Genomic DNA, 24335 nt, shown 5'->3' on the forward strand with positions numbered 1-24335 from the left:
GGAGAGAGAGAGACAGACAGAGAAGGAGAGAGAGAGAGAGAGAGGCAGAGACAGAGAGAAACAGAGACAGAGAGGGAGAGAGAGGAGATAGAGACAGAGAGGGAGAGAGAGAGAGAGAGAGGCAGAGACAGAGAGAAACAGAGACAGAGACAAAGAGGGAGAGAGAGGAGACAGAGACAGAGAGGGAGAGAGACAGACAGACAGAGAGGGAGAGACAGAGAGAGACAGAGGGAGAGAGAGAGGGAGAGAGAGAGACAAGAGACAGAGAGAAACAGAGACAGAGAGGGAGAGAGAGGACACAGAGACAGAGAGAAAGAGAGGGAGAGGGAGAGAAAGGGAGTGGGGAGGGGAGAGATTTGCATCTGTGAGATTTTGACCCCATCCACTCAAGCTGGTTCTGTTGTTCCAATGTTTTTTTTTAAAAAGCCTCACAATTTGCTTATTTTCTGATAGACTGTCCATCAGTACTCTCCGAATGAAAACAGGACAAAACACTCCTCCTAAAGCCACAGTATCATCCTGGGGTCTGTTTAGCTCAGTTGGCTGGATTGCTGGTTTACAATGTGGAGTGATGCTAACACCAGGGGTTTGAATCTTGCACTGGTTCCCGTGAAGGCTTTGCTTTCTCAACCTCACCTGAGGTGTGGTAACCCATCAGGTTACAGACCTCACCAATCACCCTCTCTCTGATAATGGCAGCTTAATGTTTGCTCATACAGAACCAGTCTAACAATTTAGGGTCAAATTTGACACCACAAAGAATGTTGGGAAAAAGGAAGACCTGTATTTGTATAGCGCCTTCCATGCCCATCAGAAGTCCCAAAGAACTTGACAACTAATGAAGTACGTCTGAAATTTAATGCAGGGAATGTGGTAGTTTCAGGAAATTCCCAAAAACAGCAATGTGATGATGACCAGCACATCTGTTCCTGTGATCTTCCTGAAGGGATAAGTATTGATCAGTGTACTCAGCAGAACACCTCTGTCTGCTTGGAAATAGTCCTCCAGGACTTTTATATCTGCCTGACAGGACAATCAGAGGCTTGAGCTTAACATCATATCAGCACCCCATATGTTCACTTTGATTTTCTTTGTGCATTCAGGTTCTGGAGCAGGGACTGAACCTGCGATCTTCAGGTTCAGAGGCACAATGAAACAAGTTCATAAACCGAGCCACACTGACTAGATGAACACGTGCTCGAGAGCTGGTTGACTATGTGTTAGAGTTGCAATGGTGTTACTCTAATGCTCTCCGAACTGTCTGGGGAAAGTGATTGTCACTGAGCTGGTAATTGGAGGCTATTCCCTAAAGGCATGTGTTCAAATCCTGCAGCAGGTGGTGTTTAAATTCAATGAATAAATCTGGAATGTAAAACTAGTCTCAGTGACAGTAACCACAACAGCTATTGTTTAAAATCACATCAGGTTCACCAAAGTTCCAAAGAAGACTCATGTTCAACTTGAAATGTTAACTTTGTTTCTTTCTCTGCAGGTGCTGCCAGACCTGCTGAGTTTCTCTAGCCACGTTTGTGTTTATCTTGGGTGGCTCACTGGTTAGCACTGCTGCCTCCCAGCGCCAGGGACCCAGGTTCAATTCCAGCCTCGGGCGGCTGTCTGTTTGGAGTTTGCGCATTGACTGTGGCTTTCCTCCCACAGTCCAAAGATGTGCAGGTTGGATGGATTGGCCACGGGGGGATGCAGGGTTACAGGGATGGGGGTAGAATCTGGTTGGGATGATCTTCGGAGGGTCAGGATGGACTTGATGGGCTGAATGGCCTGCTTTCACACTGTAGGGATTCTATGATCATCATGCTTTTTAGAAAAGGAATACACTGTCCAATCCTGACCTGGCTGACATGTGACTCCCATTGGAAAACATGATTGTCTCTGAAATGACCGAGCAGGTCACTCAGTTCAAGGGGCAATCAGGGAGGGCAACATATTCTGACCCAGCCAGTGACACCCCACACATCAGGAAAGCATAAAGATTGACCACACTGGGAGCCACGCTGCCCTGTGGGATGCAGGGTTAACTGATAGAATCTTTTACTCAAATCAATACAGTAACAGTGTAGTTTGTAACAAATCAATAAGATAACAGCTTATTTTAGCCAGTGTATGAGGCACAGTCAGTCCTTGTCAGACTCTGCTTATGTAATGAATACAGAAACAAATGATTGAGCGGCTTTCGCAAATTGAGCATGGTTCCGTATTTACGACTTGGACCGGAGCAAATCAATTTTCCTGACACCGAGCTCAATGTTTCACTTGATTCCTGCAGAATCTGTCCCTTAGTTTATAAGCTCCAGGGAGCAAACAGCTCCCCCAGCCCTCCACCAGCATCTGGCACCAGCTGTATATCCGACCCTCCACTGGCAGCATCGATACAAACAGTGGGGCCTGAGAGATACCGAACAAAACCAGGCGAAACCCCAAACAGCCCAGTCCAGGGGTAATCTATCAGGCCTCGACACTGGGAGTGTAACCAGATACGGAGGGGTGAGGGGCGCTCCCTGCGGGTGAGGGGGACATACACCAGGGTGGGAGCAGTTCCTGGGGGTGGGGGCAGTCCCTGGGGTGAGGGTGCAGACATCGGGGGTGGGCGGACATTACTGTGCAGAATGGGACAAGGGAGAAAATATAGTTTCATTACACAGCACTTTCTGAACCCCTGGCAAGTTCCTGTCTGAGTCACCATCCTGATTTGGAAATATACCACTGTTCCTTCAGTGTCGCTGGGTTAACATCCTGGAGTTCCCTCCCTCAGACACTCGTAGGGGCGTGGAATGCCCTGCCTGCAATAACAGTGGACTCACCAACTTTAGGGGCATTTAAATGGTCATTGGATAAACATATGGATGAGAATGGAATAGTGTAGGTTAGAGATGGACTTCAGATTGGTATCACAGGTCGGTGCAACATTGAGGACTGAAGGGCCTGTACTGCGCTGGAATGTTCAATGTTCTATGTTCTACTGGCATTTGTGGGTCAATCTATAGCAGGTGGACTTCAGTGGTTCAGGAAGGCAGCTCACCCCTACTACCTCAAGGGCAACTAGGGATGGGCAATAAATGCTGACCCAGCCAGCGATGTCCATGACACCAATAAATAAGAAATTCAGGTCCTGAGGACCTGAGGACCGTCTACTTTGGAGCTGGGAGGATTAACCAATCCCTGAGTGTGTGGACTGTCTGTGCCTTCCCTTAGCAGCAAGACCACCCGATGTCTGGTTCTTCACTGATGTGGAGGTGGTGCTGGTGATGGACTGGGGTGGATACAGTCAGAAGTCACATGACACCAGGTTATAGTCCAATAGGTTTATTTGAAATCACAAGCTTTCAGAGCGCTGCCCCTTCAGCAGGTGAAAGTGACTTGTGATTTCAGATAAACCTGTTGGACTGTAACCTGGTGTCATGTGACATCTGACCTGGATCTTTACTGCAGGTCCCAGGTAAGATGGGTCTACGCAGAGTCAGGATTGAGGTGTTGGAGGGGTAGGGGGTTCTGAAGGTGCCTGGGTTTCCATCACAGCCCCTCACAATGTAAACTGAAATGGTGACAGATAACAGAGGTGAAAAATGTGGAGGGTTTTGACATGGAAGTGTAACAACTGTTCATCAACTAGAACTATCTCTGCAGGAAAATGTCTCTTTGTGACAATATTGCTCTATTAATCCTGTAAACATTCCAATCAGTGAAAGCTGGTTATTGGCTGGACACAGTCTACTGGCTTGCTGCTTTATTCAGCAGTTATTCAGTTATCTCTTTGCTTTGGGGTAATATTCCTTGCAGTGATTTATTTTGTTATTTTATATTTTCTCATTTCCAATCTGCCTGGTCTTTTTTTACAGTGCCTCCAATCGAGCCAAGCACATCTTCCACCCGTGGGCCTCCAGCAGTGAGGCAGGGAGTTTGAAGGCACTCGGACAGGCGGAGCTCAGCTTTTCCACCTTGTTACAGACAGGCCTGCAGCCTCACGCCAGCCTCTCCTGCCATTGGCCATCGGCGCACTCTCAGGAGCAGCTGGGGTGCTGCCCAGTCAGGGCTGTGTGTGGGCATTGAGCCAGACCAAATGGGGGGAGGGGAGGGCGGGGGATGGGGGGTGGGGGGGGGGGGGGGAGGAGGGCACTCTCACACTCTGAGGGGTCCCACACTGAGGGCACGTGCCCAACATCCAGATGGATATCACAGCTCAGCACTGAAACATAGACACACAGAAACTCGGAGCAGGAGTAGGCCCTTTAAGCCCGTTCCCCCATTTAATATGATCATTGCTGATCATCCAGCTCAGTCCCCTGTTCCCGCTCTCTCCCCACTAATCCTTCTGTCCCTTCAGCCCTATGAACTGTATCTAACTTCTTCTTGAAAACATTCAATGTTTCAGCCTCAATCACATTCTGTGGCAGTGCATTCCACAGGCTCCCCACTCTCTGGGTAAAGTCAATATCAGAGTGGTGCTGGAAAAGCACAACTGGACAGGCAGCATCTGAAGAGCAGGAAAATCGACATTTCAGGCAAAAGCCCTTCATCAGGAATTCCTGATGAAGGGTTTTTGCCCGAAACGTTGATTTTCCTGCTCCTTGGATGCTGCCTGACCTGCTGTGCTTTTCCAGCACCACTCTGATATTGACTCTAATCTCCAGCATCTGTAGTACCCACCTCCACCTACTCTCTGGGTAAAGTCAATTCTCCTCATCTCAGTCCTAAATGTCCTACCCGATATTCTTATACTGGGACCCCAGTGGGACCTGGGTATCTTAGTACACCAGTCACTGACGGTAAACATGCAGCAGATAGTGAAGGAGCCAATTGGTTTGTTGGCTTTGATAGAGAGAGGATTTGAGTCTCCGAGCAGGATGTCTGGTTGCAATTATATCAGGCCTTGGTAAGACCAAGCCCAGAGGATTGTGTACAGATCTGGTCTCTTTATCTGAGAACGAATTCCTGAAGGACCACACTAGTTACTGGCTGCCACTTGGAGATGGTCTGTTTATTTCCTTGTGTTTCCTGTCTGCCAAGCAGCTCTCTATTCATGTCAGTACACTACTGCAAATGATACACTTCAATTTTACACATTAATCTTTGAGGTGGAAATTTATCAAATAGCTTTTAAAGTCCAAGCAAACCACTTCAACTGGCTCCCCCTTATCAACTCTCCTAGTTACATCCTCAAAATATCCAATTCATTTGTCAAACTTGATCTCCCTTTTGTAAATCCAAGCTCATTCTGTCCAACCCTGCCCCTGTCACGACTGGATGAGCCATTAAGACAGTTCCTCTCTCAGATGTTGATGATTGGTTCCAAGGAACTAATTTCAAGACGAGATATCAAGGCCTGAACCTCAATGTTCATTTTCTCCAACAACATCAGTTCAAAAGAAACACCTCATCATTATGACATTGTTTTTATGTGGGAGCTTGCTGCTGTGTTTTCTATATTAGAAGGGTAACACTTCAACAGATTTTCTTTGACATTTTAGCGTATCCTGAAATCATGAAAGGTGCTATACAAATGCAAATTTTTTCCCTTCTCAACTGTGTACTGCATTTGCGATGAGAGTCAGTGTGTGAGGGATCCCATAACAAGTGTGTGTGTGTGTGAGACCCCGTACCCCAGTGAGAGTCTGTGTGTGGGGGGGACTGTACCCCAATGACAGTCAGTGTGTGTGTGTGGGACTGTACCCCAATGACAGTCAGTGTGTGTGTGTGGGACTGTACCCCCAGTGACAGTCAGTGTGTGTGTGTGGGACTGTACCCCAGTGAGAGTCAGTGTGTGTGTGTGGGACTGTACCCCAGTGAGAGTCAGTGTGTGTGTGTGGGACTGTACCCCAGTGAGAGTCAGTGTGTGTGTGTGGGACTGTACCCCAGTGAGAGTCAGTGTGTGTGTGTGGGACTGTACCCCAGTGAGAGTCAGTGTGTGTGTGTGGGACTGTACCCCAGTGAGAGTCAGTGTGTGTGTGTGGGACTGTACCCCAGTGAGAGTCAGTGTGTGTAGAGTCAGTTTCTTCACCGTCAGAGAGAAAATCTATATGTTTGTAGCATTATTTTTGATCTTTGGCCATTCCTGAATGCTTACACAGTTGATCAGTTCCTCTGAAAGACTAGTCATTGCAACAACATAGGAAGAGGCGGGTCCCCCAGAGCTGTCTGATAAATGTAATAATGTGGTTTGGATGAGGTTTTCATGTTGGATAACTGTTAGCCATGACTCTTGGAAGTTGCTCTTGCTTGAACTTAACCATAAGATCTTTGAGATCCAGCTGAGAGGGTAACTGTGGACCCAGTTTAAAATATTAACCCAAAGATGCGCCACACCAATAAAGTAGCACTCCCTCAGTATTGCAATAGAAACAGTTCCTTAGGAGCTGGAATGTGGTGGAGTGCGGAAGTCTAGGCTTGCAATGTTTCACTTTGTAAATAAATACAGGACTGAGTAAAGGCTGACTCAATGTCAAACTTTATCAACATTTATATATCTGGAATATAACAGAGTGTCACTTATTTTATCTGAGCTTCATTAAAGAAACATTCCCCTGAAGAATACGGGGAAACTGCGGAGGGCATGGACATAGAATGGACAAAGAAACACCATGGCTGGTCTGAGGAAACAGCGGTGCCCTGACCTGTACACCCAACTGTCACTGGGACATCAATCGCCTCAACCTGTCTACCCCGCTCCCCCACTCCAACCTCTCACCCTCACAATGTGCAGCACTCCACTCCCTCTGCTCCAATCCCAATCTCACTATCAAGCCAGCGGATAAAGGGGGCGCAGTGGTAGTCTGGCGCACTGACCTCTACACCGCTGAAGCCAAACGCCAAATCGAGGACACCTCCTCCTATCGCCCCCTCGACCATGACCCCATCCCCCATCCCCCATCACCAAACCATCATCTCCCAGACCATACAGAACCTCATCACCTCAGGAGATCTCCAACCCACAGCTTCCAACCTCATAGTCCGGGAACCCCACACTGCCCGGTTCTACCTCCTTCCCAAGATCCACAAGCCTGACCACCCTGGCCGACCCATTGTCTCAGCATGCTCCTGCCCCAGTGAACTCATCTCCACCTACCTCGATACTCTCCTATCCCCCATAGTCCAGGAACTCCCCACATACGTTCGAGACACCACCCAAGTCCTCCACCTCCCCCAAGACTTCCGTTTCCCTGGCCTCCAATGCCTCATCTTCACCATGGATATCCAATCCCTCTACACCTCCATCCGCCATGACCAGGGCCTCCAAGCCCTCCATTTCTTCCTCTCCCCAATAATACCCTTCCACCAACACTCTAATTTGTTTGGCTGAACTGGTCCTCACCCTTAACAATTTCTCCTTCGAAACCTCCCACTTCCTCCAGACAAAGGGGTAGCCATGGGCCCCAGCTATGCCTATCTCTTTGTTGGCTACGTAGAGCAGTTGATCTTCCGTAATTACACCGGCACCACTCCCCACCTCTTCCTCCGCTACGTTGATGACTGCATTGGCGCCACCTCGTGCTACCGCGAGGAAATTGAGCAGTTCATCAACTTCACCAACACTTTCCACCCTGACCTTAAATTTACCTGGACCATCTCTGACACCTCCCTCCCCTTCCTGGACCTCTCCATCTCCATTAATGACGACCGACTTGACACTGACATTTTTTACAAATCCACCAACTCCCACAGCTACCTGGATTACACCTCTTCCCACCCTACCTCCTGCAAAAATGCCATTCCGTATTCCCAATTCCTCTGCCTCCGCCGTATCTGCTCCCAGGAGGACCAGTTCCACCATAGAACACACCAGATGGCCTCCTTTTTTAGAGACCGCAATTTCCCTTCCCACGTGGTTAAAGATGCCCTCCAACGCATCTCATCCACATCCCGCACCTCTGACCTCAAACCCCACCCCTCCAACCGTAACAAGGACAGAACCCCCCCGGTGCTCACTTTCCACCCTACTAACCTTCGCATAAACCAAATCATCCGCCGACATTTCCGCCACCTCCAAACAGACCCCACCACCAGGGATATATTTCCCTCCCCACCCCTTTCTGCCTTCTGCAAAGACCATTCTCTCCATGACTACCTGGTCAGGTCCATGCCCCCCAACAACCCACCCTCCCATCCTGGCACCTTCCCCTGCCACTGCAGGAATTGCAAAACCTGCCCCCACATCTCCCTCCTCACCTCCGTCCAAGGCCCCAAAGGAGCCTTCCACATCCATCAAAGTTTTACCTGCACATCCACCAATATCATCTATTGTATCCGTTGCTCCCGATGCGGTCTCCTCTACATTGGGGAGACTGGACGCCTCCTAGCAGAGTGCTTTAGGGAACATCTCCGGGACACCCGCACCAATCAACCACACCGCCCCGTGGCCCAACATTTCAACTCCCCCTCCCACTCTGTCGAGGACATGGAGGTCCTGGGCCCCCTTCACAGCCGCTCCCTCACCACCAGACGCCTGGAGGAAGAACACCTCATCTTCCGCCTCGGAACACTTCAACCCCAGGGCATCAATGTGGACTTCACCAGTTTCCTCATTTCCCCTCCCCCCACCTTACCCCAGTTCCATCCTTCCAGCTCAGCACTGTCCTCATGACCTGTCCTACCTGCCTATCTCCCTTCCCACCTATCAACTCCACCCTCCTCTCTGACCTATCACCTCCATCCCCACCCCCATTCACCTATTGTACTCTTTGCTACCTTCTCCCCAGCCCCACCCCCCCATTTATCTCTCCACCCTGGAGGCTCCTTGCCTCATTCCTGATGAAGAGCTTTGCTGCTCCTCGGATGCTGCCTGACCTGCTGAGCTTTTCCAGCACCACTCTGATCTAAACTCTGCTTTCCAGCATCTGCAGTACCCACTTCTGCCCTGAGGCAACAGTGTATTTGTTGAAATTACTTAAAGGGTTTCCAACAGTAAACAGGTGAAATGCACACTGTTCACTCCCTGAATGTGTTGTAAGTGGCTCAGAGTCTTTACTGCAGAATTTTATGATGGAGATTTCATGTTTGGTGAGGTTGGGTAGTGGGCCCAAGCTGGTAAATGGGGATCAGACATGAATTAACTGAACGGCAGAAACGATTTCTGCAGTTGAGGGACAATTCCTGACCCCATTTCTCTAGTTGTGAACAATCACCTTCTTCGTGCCACCCCTACCCAATATGACCCTACCCAATATGACCCTACCCAGTGTCACCCCTACCCAGTATCACCCCCTACTCAGTGTGGCCATATGCAGTGTCACCCCCTACCCAGTGTCACCCCTATCCAGTGTCACCGCTACCCAGTGTCACCCCTACCCAGTGTGGCCCTACCCAGTGTCACCCCTACCCAGTGTGACCCTACGCAGTGTGACCCTACACAGTGTGACCCCCACCCAGTGCGACATCGACCCAGTGTCACCCCTACCCTGTGTGACTCCTACCCAGTGTGACCCTACCCAGTGTGACATCTACACAGTGTGACATCTACCCAGTGTGACCCTACCCAGTGTGACATCTACCCAGTGTGACCCTATCCAGTATCACCCCTACCCAGTGTGACATCTACCCAGTGTGACGCCTACCCAGTGTGACCCTACCCAGTGTGACCCCCACCCAGTGTGACATCTACCCAGTGTCACCCCTACCCAGTGTGACCCTACCCAGTGTGACATCTACCCAGTGTCACCCCTATCCAGTGTCACCCCTACCCAGTGTGACCCTACCCAGTGTGACATCTACCCAGTGTCACCCCTACCCAGTGTGACCCTACCCAGTGTGACATCTACCCAGTGTCACCCCTACCCAGTGTCACCCCTACCTAGTGTGACCCTACCCAGCGTGACCTTACGCAGTGTGACCCCCACCCAGTGCGACATCGACCCAGTGTCACTCCTACTCAGTGCGACATCAACCCAGTGTGACCCCTACCCAGTGTGACCCCTACCCAGTGTGACCCTACCCAGTGCGATCCTACCCAAAGTGACATCTACTCAGTGCGACATCTACCCAGTGTCACCCCTACCCAGTGTCACCCCTATCCAGTGTGACCCCCACCCAGTGCGATCCTACCCAGTGTGACATCTACTCAGTGTGACATCGACCCAGTGTGACCCTACCCAGTGTGACCCCTACCCAGTGTGACCCTACCCAGTGTGACCCTACCCAGTGCCAAATCTATCCAATGCCCTCTACCCAGGGTCAGCCTCCTGTCCCCCTTGCAGCTGGTGTCTGACATGGCCCTGGGCCTATTCCCTGACTCTCCCTCCTCCCTGTGGATTGGGCCTTGGTAGCTGCCTGAGCTCTGCTCACTCTTCACCACAGTCACACTCAGCCCCTGGCTGTTGTGACCAATGAATGAAGCAAAGACTTCTGCCCCATCTGCCTGTTGTTTGTGTGTCGGCTCACTGAGACCCATCCTCCCGCTCACTCCCTGGGGCCTGCTACCATTCACTTTGAAAGTTCCTCTTGGATCTGCTACCAGATCCCTTTTAGGCAGCACATTCTGGATCATCTCAACCACCTGATGAAGGAGCGGCACTCTGAAAGCTAGTGCTTCCAATTAAACCTGTTGGACCATAACCTGGTGTTGTGTGATTTTTAACTTTATGCACCCCAGTCCAACACCAGCATCTCCAAATCATGTCCATAGAGAGACATTTTGTGAGAATTTCACCCAGCGTTTTTGAGAAATTATTTGCAATCTGCATCCCTCTACTCACCAATCTTCCAATTTCTCCTCATTAACTTGATCAAAATCCTTCTCAGTTCAATCTACCTTTGACTTCCTCTGCTCAGAGGAGGGCAGCCTCGGTTTCTCCATGTGACTGGAATCCTGATCTCGGTTACCATTCTGGACAATCTGCCAATCTCCCCCTCCGAGACCTTCCAGAGCATGGAGCTCCCAGAATCAGCTACTGGAATAGTCTGATGGGCCCTCTTTCTTACACCTGGCTCCGTGCATGGGGTGTGGTATTGTGGACAGGTAACTCAGAACCCCAGGTTAATGTTCTGGGAACATGGGTCCCACTATCCCTGCTGGCAGATAGTCATCACATTACTGCTGTCAATTGTTATGAAAACCCATCCGGTTCACTAATAGGAGAGGAATCTGCCATCCTCACCTGGTCTGACCCACTTATAACTCCAGACTCACAGCAATGTGACTCTTAACTGCCCACTGAAATGGCACTAACAAGTCACTCAGTTCAAGGGGCAACTAAATTTGGGTAACAAATGCTGGTCCAGCCCCATTCCCGGATGGAGAAAGGGAATTTACTTTACCCCTGCAAGAGCCATTTTTCACCCAAACACATGGTCTCAGGATGACTGTCTGCTCCTGTTCTCTGAGGCCCACTCTCCTGACCATGGGCTGGACAGTTTCAGTCTCTCTGGAGTTGGTGAGTAGCTGGTCACCAGCCTCCACCTGCTGCTGTTACCTGAATGTCGTCTGCCGTCAACTGACTCTTCATCTCCGTCTTCTTTTCAGGAGCTGGCGGTTTGTGGGATGGAGGAAGGTCAATCCTGTTTGTAACAGAAACAAAGATTTCAGTATCGGGGAGGCAGGTGCTGCAGACAATCCCTGCAGTTTCTGGGGGGGGGGGGGGGGGGGGGGGGGGTAGAGGGAGACGTGTTGGTGCATTTGAAGCTTTACATTTTCAAACTGTCTCTCGATGTTTGTCATGACCCTTACCTTGTCCCTGTCCTGTTGTCTGGTGGCTCACAGACCGACTGTATCACTAACCCCCTGCCACTGCGTAATGCTTCGTTAGTGTTCCTCATTCAGTTAACAAACCTTCACTGATTAGTGTTAATCCTGCTCCCCTGCTCTTTACACTGAATCGATTGTTGTAATTACTGTCCCACACAGAGTGACAGTAAGCATCCTCAGTTTTATAGCTCACAGCTCAGTGAGAGATTGGGCCATAACTCCATGATATTCCTGCTATTCAGTGCAGCCCTTCAATGGACCATGAGATGTGCCCAGAGAGACAGACTGTAATAACATTAGTGTGCCCATTGCTCATGCCTGACCACCTCCAAGTGAATCAATTCACCTGGGCCAAATCTAACAGACCTGGGAAGCTCTGTGGGACTCCAGAGTGTGATGGCGGAGCCCCTGGTAGGAACATTCTGGAACTTGTTGAAAGAATGACCACACAGAGCAGAGAGGGAGGTGATGCAGGAAAATTCGACCATCAGTCGCTAATGACGACCAGAGCATTGAGGGCAATCTGAACCAGATTAGGTTTCAGAAATCGAGACAAAACATGAACAGTCCCATTGTATGTATTTTTAACAAAATGGCAGTGAGCATGGGCCAGGAGCGTTGGGGAGGGACTGTGGAGGTACTGGATTTCAATAAAACTTTCACTCAGATGACAGGCAGAAAACTGGCAAAGAGCAAAAGACAAAATGTAAGGAAAAGAAGAAAGACTTGCATTCTAAAGTACTTTAAACAACTTTCGGACATCTCAGGGCTCTTTACTGTCACTGAGGTATTTTTGAAGGGTGAAGCAGCCTACTGGTGCATAAGCAGCAATGTTAAAAAGACCATTTCATCTGCTTTTTGTGATGTTGACTGTGAGGAATTCATATTGAAATAGAGGTAGTGAGGATGGAGGAGAGGGATGGAGGGGAGTGAAGGAGGCAGTGAGGAGTGGAGTGGGTGAGGGGATGGAAGCAATAAGGAGTGGAAGGGATGGAGTTGAAAGGGATTGGAGGATATGAGGGGTAGGGGGTTCTAGGGGATGAGGATTAGAGGGGGTGAGGAGTGGAGATAGTGAGTTAGACAGAAATGAAACATAGAGTCATAGAGATGTACAGCATGGAATCAGACCCTTCGGTCCAACCTGTCCATGCTGACCAGATATCCCAACCCAATCTCGTCCCACTTGCCAGCACCCGGCCCATATCCCTCCAAACCCTTCCTATTCATATACCCATCCAAATGCCTTTTAAATGTTGCAATTGTACCAGCCTCCACCACTTCCTCTGGCAGCTCATTCCATACACATACCACCCTCTGTGTGAAAATGTTGCCTCTTTGGTGTCTTTTATATCTTTCCCCTCTCACCCTAAATCTATGTCCTCTAGTTCTGGACTCCCCCACCCCAGGGAAAAGACTTTGTCTATTTATCCTATCCATGCCCCTTATGATTTTGTAAACCTCTATAAGGTCATCCCTCAGCCTCCGACGCTCCAGGGAAAACAGCCCCAGCCTATTCAGCCTCTCCTTATAGCTCAGATCCTCCAATCCTGGCAACATCCTTGTAAGTCTTTCTGAACCCTTTCAAGTTTTTCAACATTATTCCGATAGGAAGGAGACCAGAACTGCACGCAATATTCCAACAGTGCCTAACCAATGTCCTGTACAGCCGCAACATGACCTCCCAAATCCTGTACTCAATACTCTGACCAATAAAGGAAAGCATACCAAACGCCTTCGTCACTATCCTATCTACCTGCGACTCCACTTTCAAGGAGCTATGAACCTGCACTCCAAGGTGTCTTTGTTCAGCAACACTCCCGAGGATCTTACCATTAAGTGTATAAGTCCTGCTAAGATTTGCTTTGCCAAAATGTAGCACCTCGCATTTATCTGAATTAAACTCCATCTTCCACTTCTCAGCCCATTGGCCCATCTGGTCCAGATCCTGTTGTAACCTCCTTCGCTGTCCATTACACCTCCAATTTTGGTGTCATCTGCAAACTTACCTATTACACCTCATGCTCAAATCCAAATCATTTATGTAAATGACAAAAAGTAGAGGACCCAGCACCAATCCTTGTGGCACTCCACTGGTCACAGGCCTCCAGTCTGAAAAACAACCCTCTACCACCACCCTCTGTCTTCTACCTTTGAGCCAGTTCTGTATCCAAATGGCTAGTTCTTCCTGTATTCCGTGAGCTCTAACCTTGCTAACCAGTCTCCCATTGGGAATCTTGGCGAATGCCTTACTGAAGTCCATATAGATCACGTCTACTGCTCTGCCCTCATCAGTCCTCTTTGTTACTTCTTCAACAAAACTCAATCAAATCAGTGAGACATGATTTCCCACGCACTAAGTCTTGTTAACTATCCCTAATCAGTCCTTGCCTTTCCAAATACCTGTCCCTCAGGATTCCCTCCAACAACTTGCCCACCACCGACATCAGGCTCACCGGTCTATAGTTCCCTGGCTTGTCCTTACCACCTTCTTAAACAGTGGCACCACCTTAGCCAACCTCCAGTCTTCCGGCACCTCACCTATGACTATCGATGATACAAATATCTCAGCAAGAGGCCCAGCAATCACTTCTCTAGCTTCCCACAGAGTTCTAGGATATACCTGATCAGGTCCTGGGTATTTATCCACTTTTATGCGTTTCAAGACATCCAGCACTTCCTCCTCTGTAATATGGACATTTTGCAACGTGTCACCATCTATTTTCCTACAGTCTATATCTTCCATATCCTTTTCCACAGTAAATACTGATGCAAAATATTTGTTTAGTATCTCCCCCATTTTCTGTGGCTCCACACAAAGGCCGCCTTGCTGATCTTTGAGGGGCTCTATTCTCTCCCTAGTTATCCTTTTGTCCTTAATGTATTTGTAAAAATCCTTTGGATTCTCCTTAACTGTATTTGCCAAAGCTATCTCATGTCCCCTTTTTGCCCTCCTGATTTCCCTCTTAAATATACTCCTACTGCCTTTATACTATTCTAAGGATTCACTCGATCTATCCTGTCTATACCTGACAAATGTTTCCTTCTTTTTTTTAACCAAACCCTCAGTTTCTCTAGTCATCCAGCATTCTCTACACCTACCAACCTTTCACCCTGACAGGAATATACTTTCTCTGGATTCTCGTTATCTCATTTCTGAAGGCTTCCCATTTTCCAGCCATCACTTTACCTGCGAACATCTGCCTCCAATCAGCTTTTGAAAGTTCTTGCTTAATACTGTCAAAATTGGCCTTTCTCCAATTTAGAACTTCAACTTTTGGATCTGGTCTATCTTTTTCCAACACTATTTTAAAACTAATAGAATTATGGTCGCTGGCCCCAAAGTGCTCCCCCACTGACACCTCAGTCACCTGCCCTGCCTTATTTCCCAAGAGTAGGTCAGGTTTGCACCTTCTCTAGTAGGTACATCCACATACTGAATCAGAAAATTGTCTTGTACACACTTAACAAATTCCTCTCTATCTAACCCCTTAACACAATGGCAGTCCCAGTCTATGTTTGGAAAGTTAAAATCCCCTACCATAACCATCCTATTATTCTTACGGATAACTGAGATCTCCTTACAAATTTGTTTCTCAATTTCCCTCTGACTGTTACAGGGTCTATAATACAATCCCAATAAAGTGATCATAGAGTCATAGAGTCATAGAGATGTACAGCATGGAAACAGACCCTTCGGTCCAACCTGTCCATGCTGACCAGATATCCCAACCCAATTTGGTCCAACCTGCCAGCACCCGGCCCATATCCCTCCAAACCCTTCCTATTCATATACCCATCCAAATGCCTCTTAAATGTTGCAATTGTACCAGCCTCCACCATTTCCTCTGGCAGCTCATTCCATACACGTATCACCCTCTGTGTGAAAACGTTGCCCCGTAGGTCTCTTTTATATCTTTCCCCTCTCACCCTAAACCTATGCCCTCTAGTTCTGGACTCCCCAATCTCAAGGAAAACACTTTGTCTAATTACCCTACCCATGCCCCAGCTGTTCAGCCTCTCCCTATAGCTCAAATCCTCCAACCCTGGCAACATCCTTGTAAATCTTTTCTGAACCCTTTCAAGTTTCACAACATCCTTCCGATAGGAAGGAGACCAGAATTGCATGCAATATTCCAACAGTGGCCTAACCAATATCCTGTACAGCCGCAACATGACCTCTCAACCCCTGTACTTAATACTCTGACCAATAAAGGAAAGCATACCAAATGCCTTCTTCACTATCCTATCTACCTGCGACTCCACTTTCAAGGAGCTATGAACCTGCACGCCAAGGTCTCTTTGTTCAGCAACACTCCCTAGGACCTTACCATTAAGTGTATAAGCTCTGCTAAGATTTGCTTTGCCAAAATGCAGCACCTCACATTTATCTAAATTAAGCTCCTTCTGCCACTCCCCAGCCCATTGGCCTATTGGTCAAGATCCTGGCACTTCCTCCTTAACCAACCTCTGACCAGCTTGTACACTCTGGTGAAGCTTTCCAGCCTGCACTATGCTTTCTGCTACCAGTCAATAAAACTCCCAGTTTTGTCCTGTTTTCCTACATCTGGTTTCTCAGTGTTTCTCCTAACCCACCAACACTGTGATTTCGTGCGGCCTACACTAACAGAAAGCACCAGAGTGTACAAGCTGGTCAGAGGTTGGTTAAGGAGGAAGTGCCAGATCTTCTGAAACGATATACTTGTGAAGGTAAAGTTTACCTACATAGGCCAGGAGCAGCAGGTAAGCAGGTTGTAACATTAAGAGACACAGGGTCCTCTCAATCTGTGATGTTGAAAGATGAGGAGATATGTACTTCTGAAGGACTATTACCAGAAAAGGTGCTAGTAACAGGAATTCACAGGCAGACAAAAAAAACTCTCAATTATGTGAAGTGAGGTTAAAGTATTCGGTGAAGAGTGGAGAAGATGTGGTAGGAGTACTGGACAAACTCTCAGCTCCAGGAATATAATTTATCCTTGCAAATAACTGATTCACTGTAGGAGTGCTGCCTACTGTGGTTGAAAAGCCAGTGGAAACTCAGGCAACTGGACCATTGCAGGAAACATAGCCTGGGATTTTTCCTGACTGTGTGGTAATGAGGTAACAAAGTCACCAGTTGAAACAGGAGTGATCAAAGAGTACAGATAAGAAAGTTGAAGTGGAATTAGCAGAAACTGTGATCAGATGGCTGAGACAAACCAGGAGCAGACAGATAACACAGCAGACATCTTTAGCTCAGAGAAATTAACTGAGTTACAGCAGAAAGATGAAAATATAAAGCAATTATATCAAAAGCATACATAAAAACGAATCCAAATGTAACCCTGAATGTTATTATCTTAAAAATTATGTCTTAATGAGGAAATAAAGACCACCACATAATCAGGCAGATTAGAAATGGGCAGAAGTTCATCAAATCATATTGTCAGTGGGGTATAGACAGGAGGTGTTGCGAGTGGCGCATAAGCTATGTCTAGGAGGTTATTTAGGAGTGAGAAAAACACAAGCTTAAATACAAAAACATTTTTACTGGGCTAGACTGCACAAGGATGTAAATGAATTTTGGAGAAAGTGAGGACTGCAGATGCTGGAGATCAGAGCCGCCTTCATTCCTGATGAAGGGCTCTTGCCCAAAACATTGATTCTCCTGCTCCTCCCATGATGCTTGACTTGCCGTGCTTTTCCAATATCACACTCTCGACTCTGTAGTTGAATTTTGCTAGATGAATCATACATGTCAGTTAATTGGAAAACCACAGGCAGTAATAAAACATGCACCCTTAATACCTATTCCTGCATTTGAGGAACTTTTTACAAGTGTTAGGAAGGTGTAAGGGGTATTGTACCTTTAAGAGAGTTGAAGAACTTAGCAAGCACACAGAGTGCTGGAGAATTTACAGTGTAACATTTGGTCCAGCAGCTAGCAGTACCTGGGTTGCTGTGTGACAAAAACAAAATTCAACTTCGGCCAATCAGATTAAATTATGCCCCAAGATACTAAACTCCAATCAAGTTTGAATTTTGTATTCTAACAATATTAAAACCAATGAAACAATCAATGCTTTGGAGTATAAGATCAGGAAAAATTGAACAGTTGAGGGAGAACTGCCAAGCCACCAACACATGCCGATTGCCCAGAAAATAGCTCTCCTAAAGGCACCTTTATTGACCAGTGACCTGTGAAACAGAAACCCTAAGAAGATGAAAAGAAGACAGAGGAAGATATAAAGAGAAGATTCAACAGCTGGCTGGTTTTGAAATTTGAATTTTTCGGTAAATCTTAATCTGGGGTTTTATTGAACCAGTATTATAGAAGGGGGAGTAAAAGATAGGCTAGAGAAAGGAGTTGTAAATATTGTTAATTAATATTTTATGTCAGACTTAAAGAATAAAGTTCTTAAATTTTTTGTATGTCAAATAGTGACTTTTGGGATAGTTCTTTGCCTCTTGAATTTTAACAGATTACAGCGCGGGGTGAATCGTTTCTGTGTTGCAGGTTTAAATTAGCAGGGGAGTTTACCTCGTGTCGTAACACAAGAGTCTTAATTGATTGCGTAGGACCCCTACCTAGAATGAAAGGTGGGAATCAGTATTTGTTAACAATAATGGATGCATCCACTACATTTCCAGAGGTTGTCCCATTACGCAGTATCACAGCAAAAAGGATTGCATAGGAGTTACTCAAATTTATCACTAGATACAGACTACCCGCAGAGATACAATCAGATCAAGGGTCAAACTTTATATTGAAATTATTCAACAAAGTTATGAACAGCTTAGGAATAAAACACTTCAAATCTATTGTATACCATCCAGAATCACAAGGAGCGCTAGAAACGTGGTATCAGACATTAAAGACCATGTTGAAGACTTATAGCCCAGACCATCCAGATGGTTGGGATAAGGCAATTCCATTTGTACTTGTTGCAATCAGAGATGAACCAAATGAATTGACCAAATTCAGTCCATTTGAATTAGTTTTTGGGCATGAAGTGAAAGGACTATTAAAATTGATTAAGATAGAAATTGGTAAGTCACAATTCAGATACCACATATTTGGACAATGTACCAAATTTTAGGGAACGATTAAAGAGAGCTGGGAAGTTGGCGAGACAGCATTTAAAAATCTCGCAGCATACAATGAAACAGGAAGCAGACAAGAAATCAAAAATTCGCTATTTTGCTACAGGGATAAGGTAGTTGTGATACTTCCAGTGATAGGAGAACCTTTAAAGCAACATTTAGTGGACCTTATCAAATTGAAAGGAAATTGAGTGAGGTGAACTACTTAATACCAACTCCAGACAGAAAGAAATCTCACAGAGTGTGTCATGTGCATTTGCTGAAAAGGTATTTTGATAGGGAAGGAAAGCAAGAGGAGAAGGTGTTAATGATGACAGCAAGGAAGGAGGAACCAAGTTCAGAGGATACTGAATTGGACATTCCTCAAATCAAATTGGACAATGAGGAAATTGTCAAAAACTGGGATAAATTACCTTCAGGAGGAAAATTGGAATGATGTGAAAGAGTTAATACTGTCACATGGGGAGCTAAGTGGAAATAAGCTGAGAAGTACTAACCTAATTATGCATGATGTAGATATAGGAGATGCTGTTCCAATTAAGCAACATCCATATAGGAATAACCCTCTAAAGTTGGCCCGGGTTCAGAAGGAGATAAAACACATGCTCCAAAATGGCATAATCGAAGTGAGTCACAGTGACTGGGGCTCACCCACAGTCATGGTGCCAAAACCAGATGGTACCCAATGGCTATGTGTGGTCTATCGCAATGCAGTTACAAAGACTGATGCATATCTTATTCTGTGTTTGGAAACTGTGTTGGGAGGATGGGACAAGCAACTTATAATTCTAAGTTGGACTTGCTCAGAGGATACTCGCAGATACCTTTGTCAGAAAGAGCAAAGGCCATTTCAGCTTTTGTAACACTGAATGGACTGTATCAGTTTAATGTTATGTCATTTGGCATTGAAAATATGCCAGTCACATTTCAGAGACTAACCAATAAGGTTGTTGCTGGACTACCCAATTGTGTAGTTTATATCGATGACCTGGTGATTTTTCAGTCACACCTGAAAGAAGCATTTACAACATTTATCAGACTTGTTCGATCGACTTCGGAAGGCAGGCTTGGTGAGAAACCTGGCTAAAAGTGAATTTGTAAAAGCGCCAGTCACCTTCCTGGGCCATGTTATTGGACACCGACAAATGGCCCCAGGAGATGCAAAGAAATTGGTAGTTTCCCATACCATCGACAAAAGAAGCAGTACTATGGTTCCTTAGATTGAATGGATTTTATCGAACATTTGTACCAACTTTTAGCAGTGTGACTGCTTCACTTACTGAATTGTGAAAGAAAGGCAAGAGGTTTCAGTGGACAGCGGACTGTCAGAGGCATTTGACAGCCTGAACGCTGTGTTAACCACTGCCCTGGTATTAGCCACACCTAACGACGCAAAGCCAGTCAGGGTGGCTATTGATGCAGGTGATGTGGGCGTCGGTGCGGTGTTCCTGCAGGAAAACAACGACAAGATAGAAAGACCTATCGGATATTTCTCCAAGAAACTGGACATTCATCAGCAGAAATATTCAACCGTTGAGAAGGAGACTTGGAGCTCGGTGTTGGCGTTACATTTCAGTGTTTATGTTATCAGTAAAGTATCTGAGACAATCACATACACTGACCATAACCCATTGAAGCTTGTGGAGAAATTTAAGGACAAAAATGCCAGACTGGAGCTTGTTATTACAGCCATTTCAATTTGAAAATTGTGCATGTGGCAGGTCGAGAAAATGTGATTGCCGATGTGTTATCGAGACTTGGATGAGAAACAGAGGCATCCGAATGCAGGAGCACAACAGACTGAAACAGAATGGGGTTGTGCATGTTTGCATGGTTACTGTCAATGTAATGTATATGTGTGGTGTACAGCACTAACAATTTAGGATTAAGGGGTTTTAAAATGAAGCAATCTTTGGATATTGATGTTTTTAAAAGGGGGGGAGGTGTGATGAAGCTGCTCCTTTAACAAGGCGATGTTGTCCTTGGCTTTTTTTTCTCAGTGGGGTCATAAAAGACAAAGACTCCAAAAAGTCTGGCCATGGAGGGCTTTAGGGTCAATTTGATGATAGCTAACAGATACTTCCTCAGAAAAAAGGCTTTCAAGTTTAAAAAAAACACATGTACAATGAAAGGGGAGTGGCCAGTTCCTCCAGCTCAACTTTTCTCTGGTTTGATTTGGGGTTTAGCAGCTATAGTGTGAGGAAAAGCTGCTGGACCCACAGAAGCTGATCCAAGCTGGTCCTCTCTCTCTGCCTTCTCTCCTGGAAGACCCTATGTTTGATTTTAGCTTTTGTGCCAAAGGGTGTTTATGGGGATTGTTGCAAGCTATGATTAAATGGCGGAGTGGACTCGATGGGCCGAATGGCTTTACTTCCACTCCTATGTCTTATGGTCTAAAGTATTTGGAACAGCATCATTAAGTTGGGATGATCTCTTGGATTTTCGGATAGGTTAAGTTATTCTGTATTGTGTTCTCTTTTGTTTGTGTTTCATTCGGTAATCTTGTAAATAAATTCCGTTTTGTTTAAAACTAAGTGATTTGACCTGGAATATCCACTGTACACTTGCTGAAATGAACGAGCAAAGTGAGGGTCTGGGCTACTTTCTTGAAGTGTTTTGAGGGGTCAGGCCTGCTCCATAACACCTGTGTATATGCGACACAAACTTCAGAGAATTATGTACCTGCACCACCCAGTTCCCACTACAGCTGCTCTCTGTGGGCCCGGGATTGGCACACACAACACTGTTTGGGGATTGGGAAATCATAGAATGCTTATGGTGTGGAAGCAGAACATTTGGCCCATCAAGTCCACATCGACCCTCTGAAGAGCAACCCCCTACCCCCACTCCATCCGTATAACCCTGCATTCCCCGTGGCCAATCCACCTGACCTGCACATCTTTGGACTGTGGGAGGAAACCGGAGCACCCGGAGGAAACCCACGCAGACACTGGGAGAACATGCAAACTCCACATGGACAGCCATCTGAGGTGGGGGGGTGGGGGGGGGGGGTTGAATCAAACTCAGGTCCCTGGTGCTGTGAGGCAGCAGTGCTAACCACCTGGTGATAATCTGATATAGACATCCTCTGGTTCTGCTTTTCCCCACATGAGGGAATTTTCTCTCTGTAATTACTCGATCAAACACTTTCGTCAGGTTAAAGACCTCAAATAGCCACATCTCCGCCTCCTCTTCTTGAGAGACAAGGTGCTCTGGCTATCAACCCTTCCCTGAGAAGGTTACACAACTGTACCCCTGCTGTCACCCCCACAGCCTCAGTCAGAAATCTCACAGCTATCTACAGAATGCTTCTCTTGAGTTGGTAGGACCGGATTGGAGCCATCTGATTCACCTACACAAGGGCCCACAATCCATCTATCCTGACATTACAACAACAATTTGCAGAAATATGGCACCATTCATGCAGTGAAATATAGAAAATAGGAGCAGGACGAGGCCATTCAGCCCCTCGAACCTACTCTGCCATTCAATATGATCATGGAAGTTCATTCAACTCAGTCCCTTGGTCACGATTTTTCCACATGCACTTTGATGTCTTTAGTCGTATGAGCTATATCTAACGCCTTCTTGAAAACATTCAATGTTTTGGCTTCAACCGCTTTCCGTGTCAGAGAATTCCACAAGCTCCCCACTCTCTGGGTGAAAACATTTCTCCTCATCTCAGTCCTGAATGACCTACTCCATATCCTTAGATTATGATCACTAGGTCATCGGGAACATCTCTGCTGTGTTTACCCTGTCTAGTTCTGTTAGAATTCTTTGGAGTTCTATGAGATTCCCCATCATCCTTCTAAACTCCAGTGTATATAGGCCTAACTGATCCAGTCTCTCTTCATCCGTCGGTCCGACCATCCCAGGAATCAGTCTGGGAAGCCTTCGCTGCACTCCCTCTATCGCCAGGACATCCTTCCTCAGGTAAGGAGACCACAGCTGAGCACAATCCTCCAGGTGACCTCCTAAGGTGCTTGGCAGGAGGATCTGAATCAGAGAATTAGATCAAATTATCACCAGATCAAAGAAGTTGGCTTTAACCTACAGTGGGGCGGACGGAAGAAGAGATTTTGTGAGGGAACCGCAGAGCCGAGAGCATGTGCCCCACCAGCGGTGTAATTAAAACCAAGAATGCCCAAGGGGCAAGAATCAGACAAGGGCAACTATGTTGGAGGGTTATCTTGCTGGAGGCAGTAACTGAGAGGACAGCTTTGTTCACTTGTTTACAATAATCTTTTAAAATGTCCATCCAGAGAAGCTGAGCATAAAACACTCCTAAAAGTTCCCAATGAGCCCCTGATGAAGTGAATGAGGAGTTGTTAACTCTGTTCACTGGTTCTCAATCAGCAATGATTGCTATCACATCATTTCACATCACGCTGTGCTCCCAGAGAAAACCAACTCCTTCCTGACTCAATCATTTCCTGAAGCCTCCAGTTGCTCACTGGAGAGAGAGTCTCAGACAGAGAGGCAATCACATCTCTGCACTGCGGAGAGATTTGGCCAACTCTGTGAGATTTAGTTACAGTCACTCTCCTCGGGATACAGAGATGATAATGTCACACACACAGCCTCAGGACTGAGGTACAGTCCTATCCCAGCTCTCTGTTGGAAGGGTGATATATCAGAGTGATGGTAAAACTGATTCCTTTCAGATTACCAGCTGCCCTGCACCGATAGAAACACAAACAACAGCATCAGCGATTTATCAAGAGCAAGGAGCATGAAATTGATTCTTAACTTCTAATAAGTCAGCTTTAATTTGAAAAGTGTACCAGGAAAGAGTAACACATTGCCAGCTCAAAGTTGCTGGGGGAAAATGCAAGAAACTGGAGTCAGACAGCATTAATTTCCACAGTTCAGTCATTGAGTAAAGCAAAACACTGGCCAGACGAAACGTGGGGAGATTCACAGTCTCAGGGACACACACATGTTTCCTTAAACCCATTCCAGTAACTAAAAAGGCACACATGTGAAAGTTTGCCCACTGTGCAGCAATGACTGAGTATTTGTATTGTTCAGCCTTTTGCCTGTAACAGATCGGCAGTTCCTGTGCAATTGTGGACGTGGTCAAAATGTCTGGAAACTTGTACTCTCTTCAGAACGTACAAAGGAATGTTTATTTGGTCTGGAAGCAGTTTCACAAATTTAACTACAATCTTCTGAAATTACAATCCTCATATCATCCAACTCCACATCAAACTCTGAAAGGTGTTCATTCTATCTCAGTAGCATCTTTTGATCTGTATCTTTGTACATCATTGTCAGTGTTACCTGTCCCTGTATTTATCCATCCTTGTGCTTACCTGGCCCAGAGTTACCAGCCCAATGATTTACCTGTTTCTGTATTTAACTCTACCCATGTTTACCTGTCTCTGTGTTATTGGCCACAGGTTTACCTATCCCTGTGTGTACCTATCCCTGGTTGTATGTGTCTCTGGGTTTACCTGTCCCTGTGTTTACCTGTCCCTGTGTTTACCTGCCCCTGTGTGTACCTGTCCCTGGGTGTACCTCTCCCTGTGTTTACCTGTCCCTGTGTGTATCTGTCTTTGGG

The 24335-nt window shown here is 46.6% G+C and overlaps 1 protein-coding gene across 3 annotated transcripts in view; it reads right to left on the bottom strand.

The window, feature by feature from the left end:
• nectin1b (nectin cell adhesion molecule 1b) overlaps positions 1-24335 on the bottom strand; it is a 557504-nt gene that overhangs the window by 37435 nt on the left and 495734 nt on the right. For all 3 annotated transcript variants that reach the window (XM_087976317.1, XM_087976315.1, XM_087976313.1), the window contains exon 7: positions 11415-11499. In XM_087976317.1, the coding sequence (XP_087832443.1) occupies positions 11415-11499 (85 nt within the window). The remainder of the gene's footprint in view (positions 1-11414; positions 11500-24335) is intronic.

This window comes from Chiloscyllium plagiosum, unplaced genomic scaffold, assembly GCF_037043375.1.
Source record: "Chiloscyllium plagiosum isolate Xiang-an unplaced genomic scaffold, Cpla_swu_hap1 HiC_scaffold_29, whole genome shotgun sequence".
In the NCBI taxonomy this organism is placed as follows: domain Eukaryota; kingdom Metazoa; phylum Chordata; class Chondrichthyes; order Orectolobiformes; family Hemiscylliidae; genus Chiloscyllium; species Chiloscyllium plagiosum.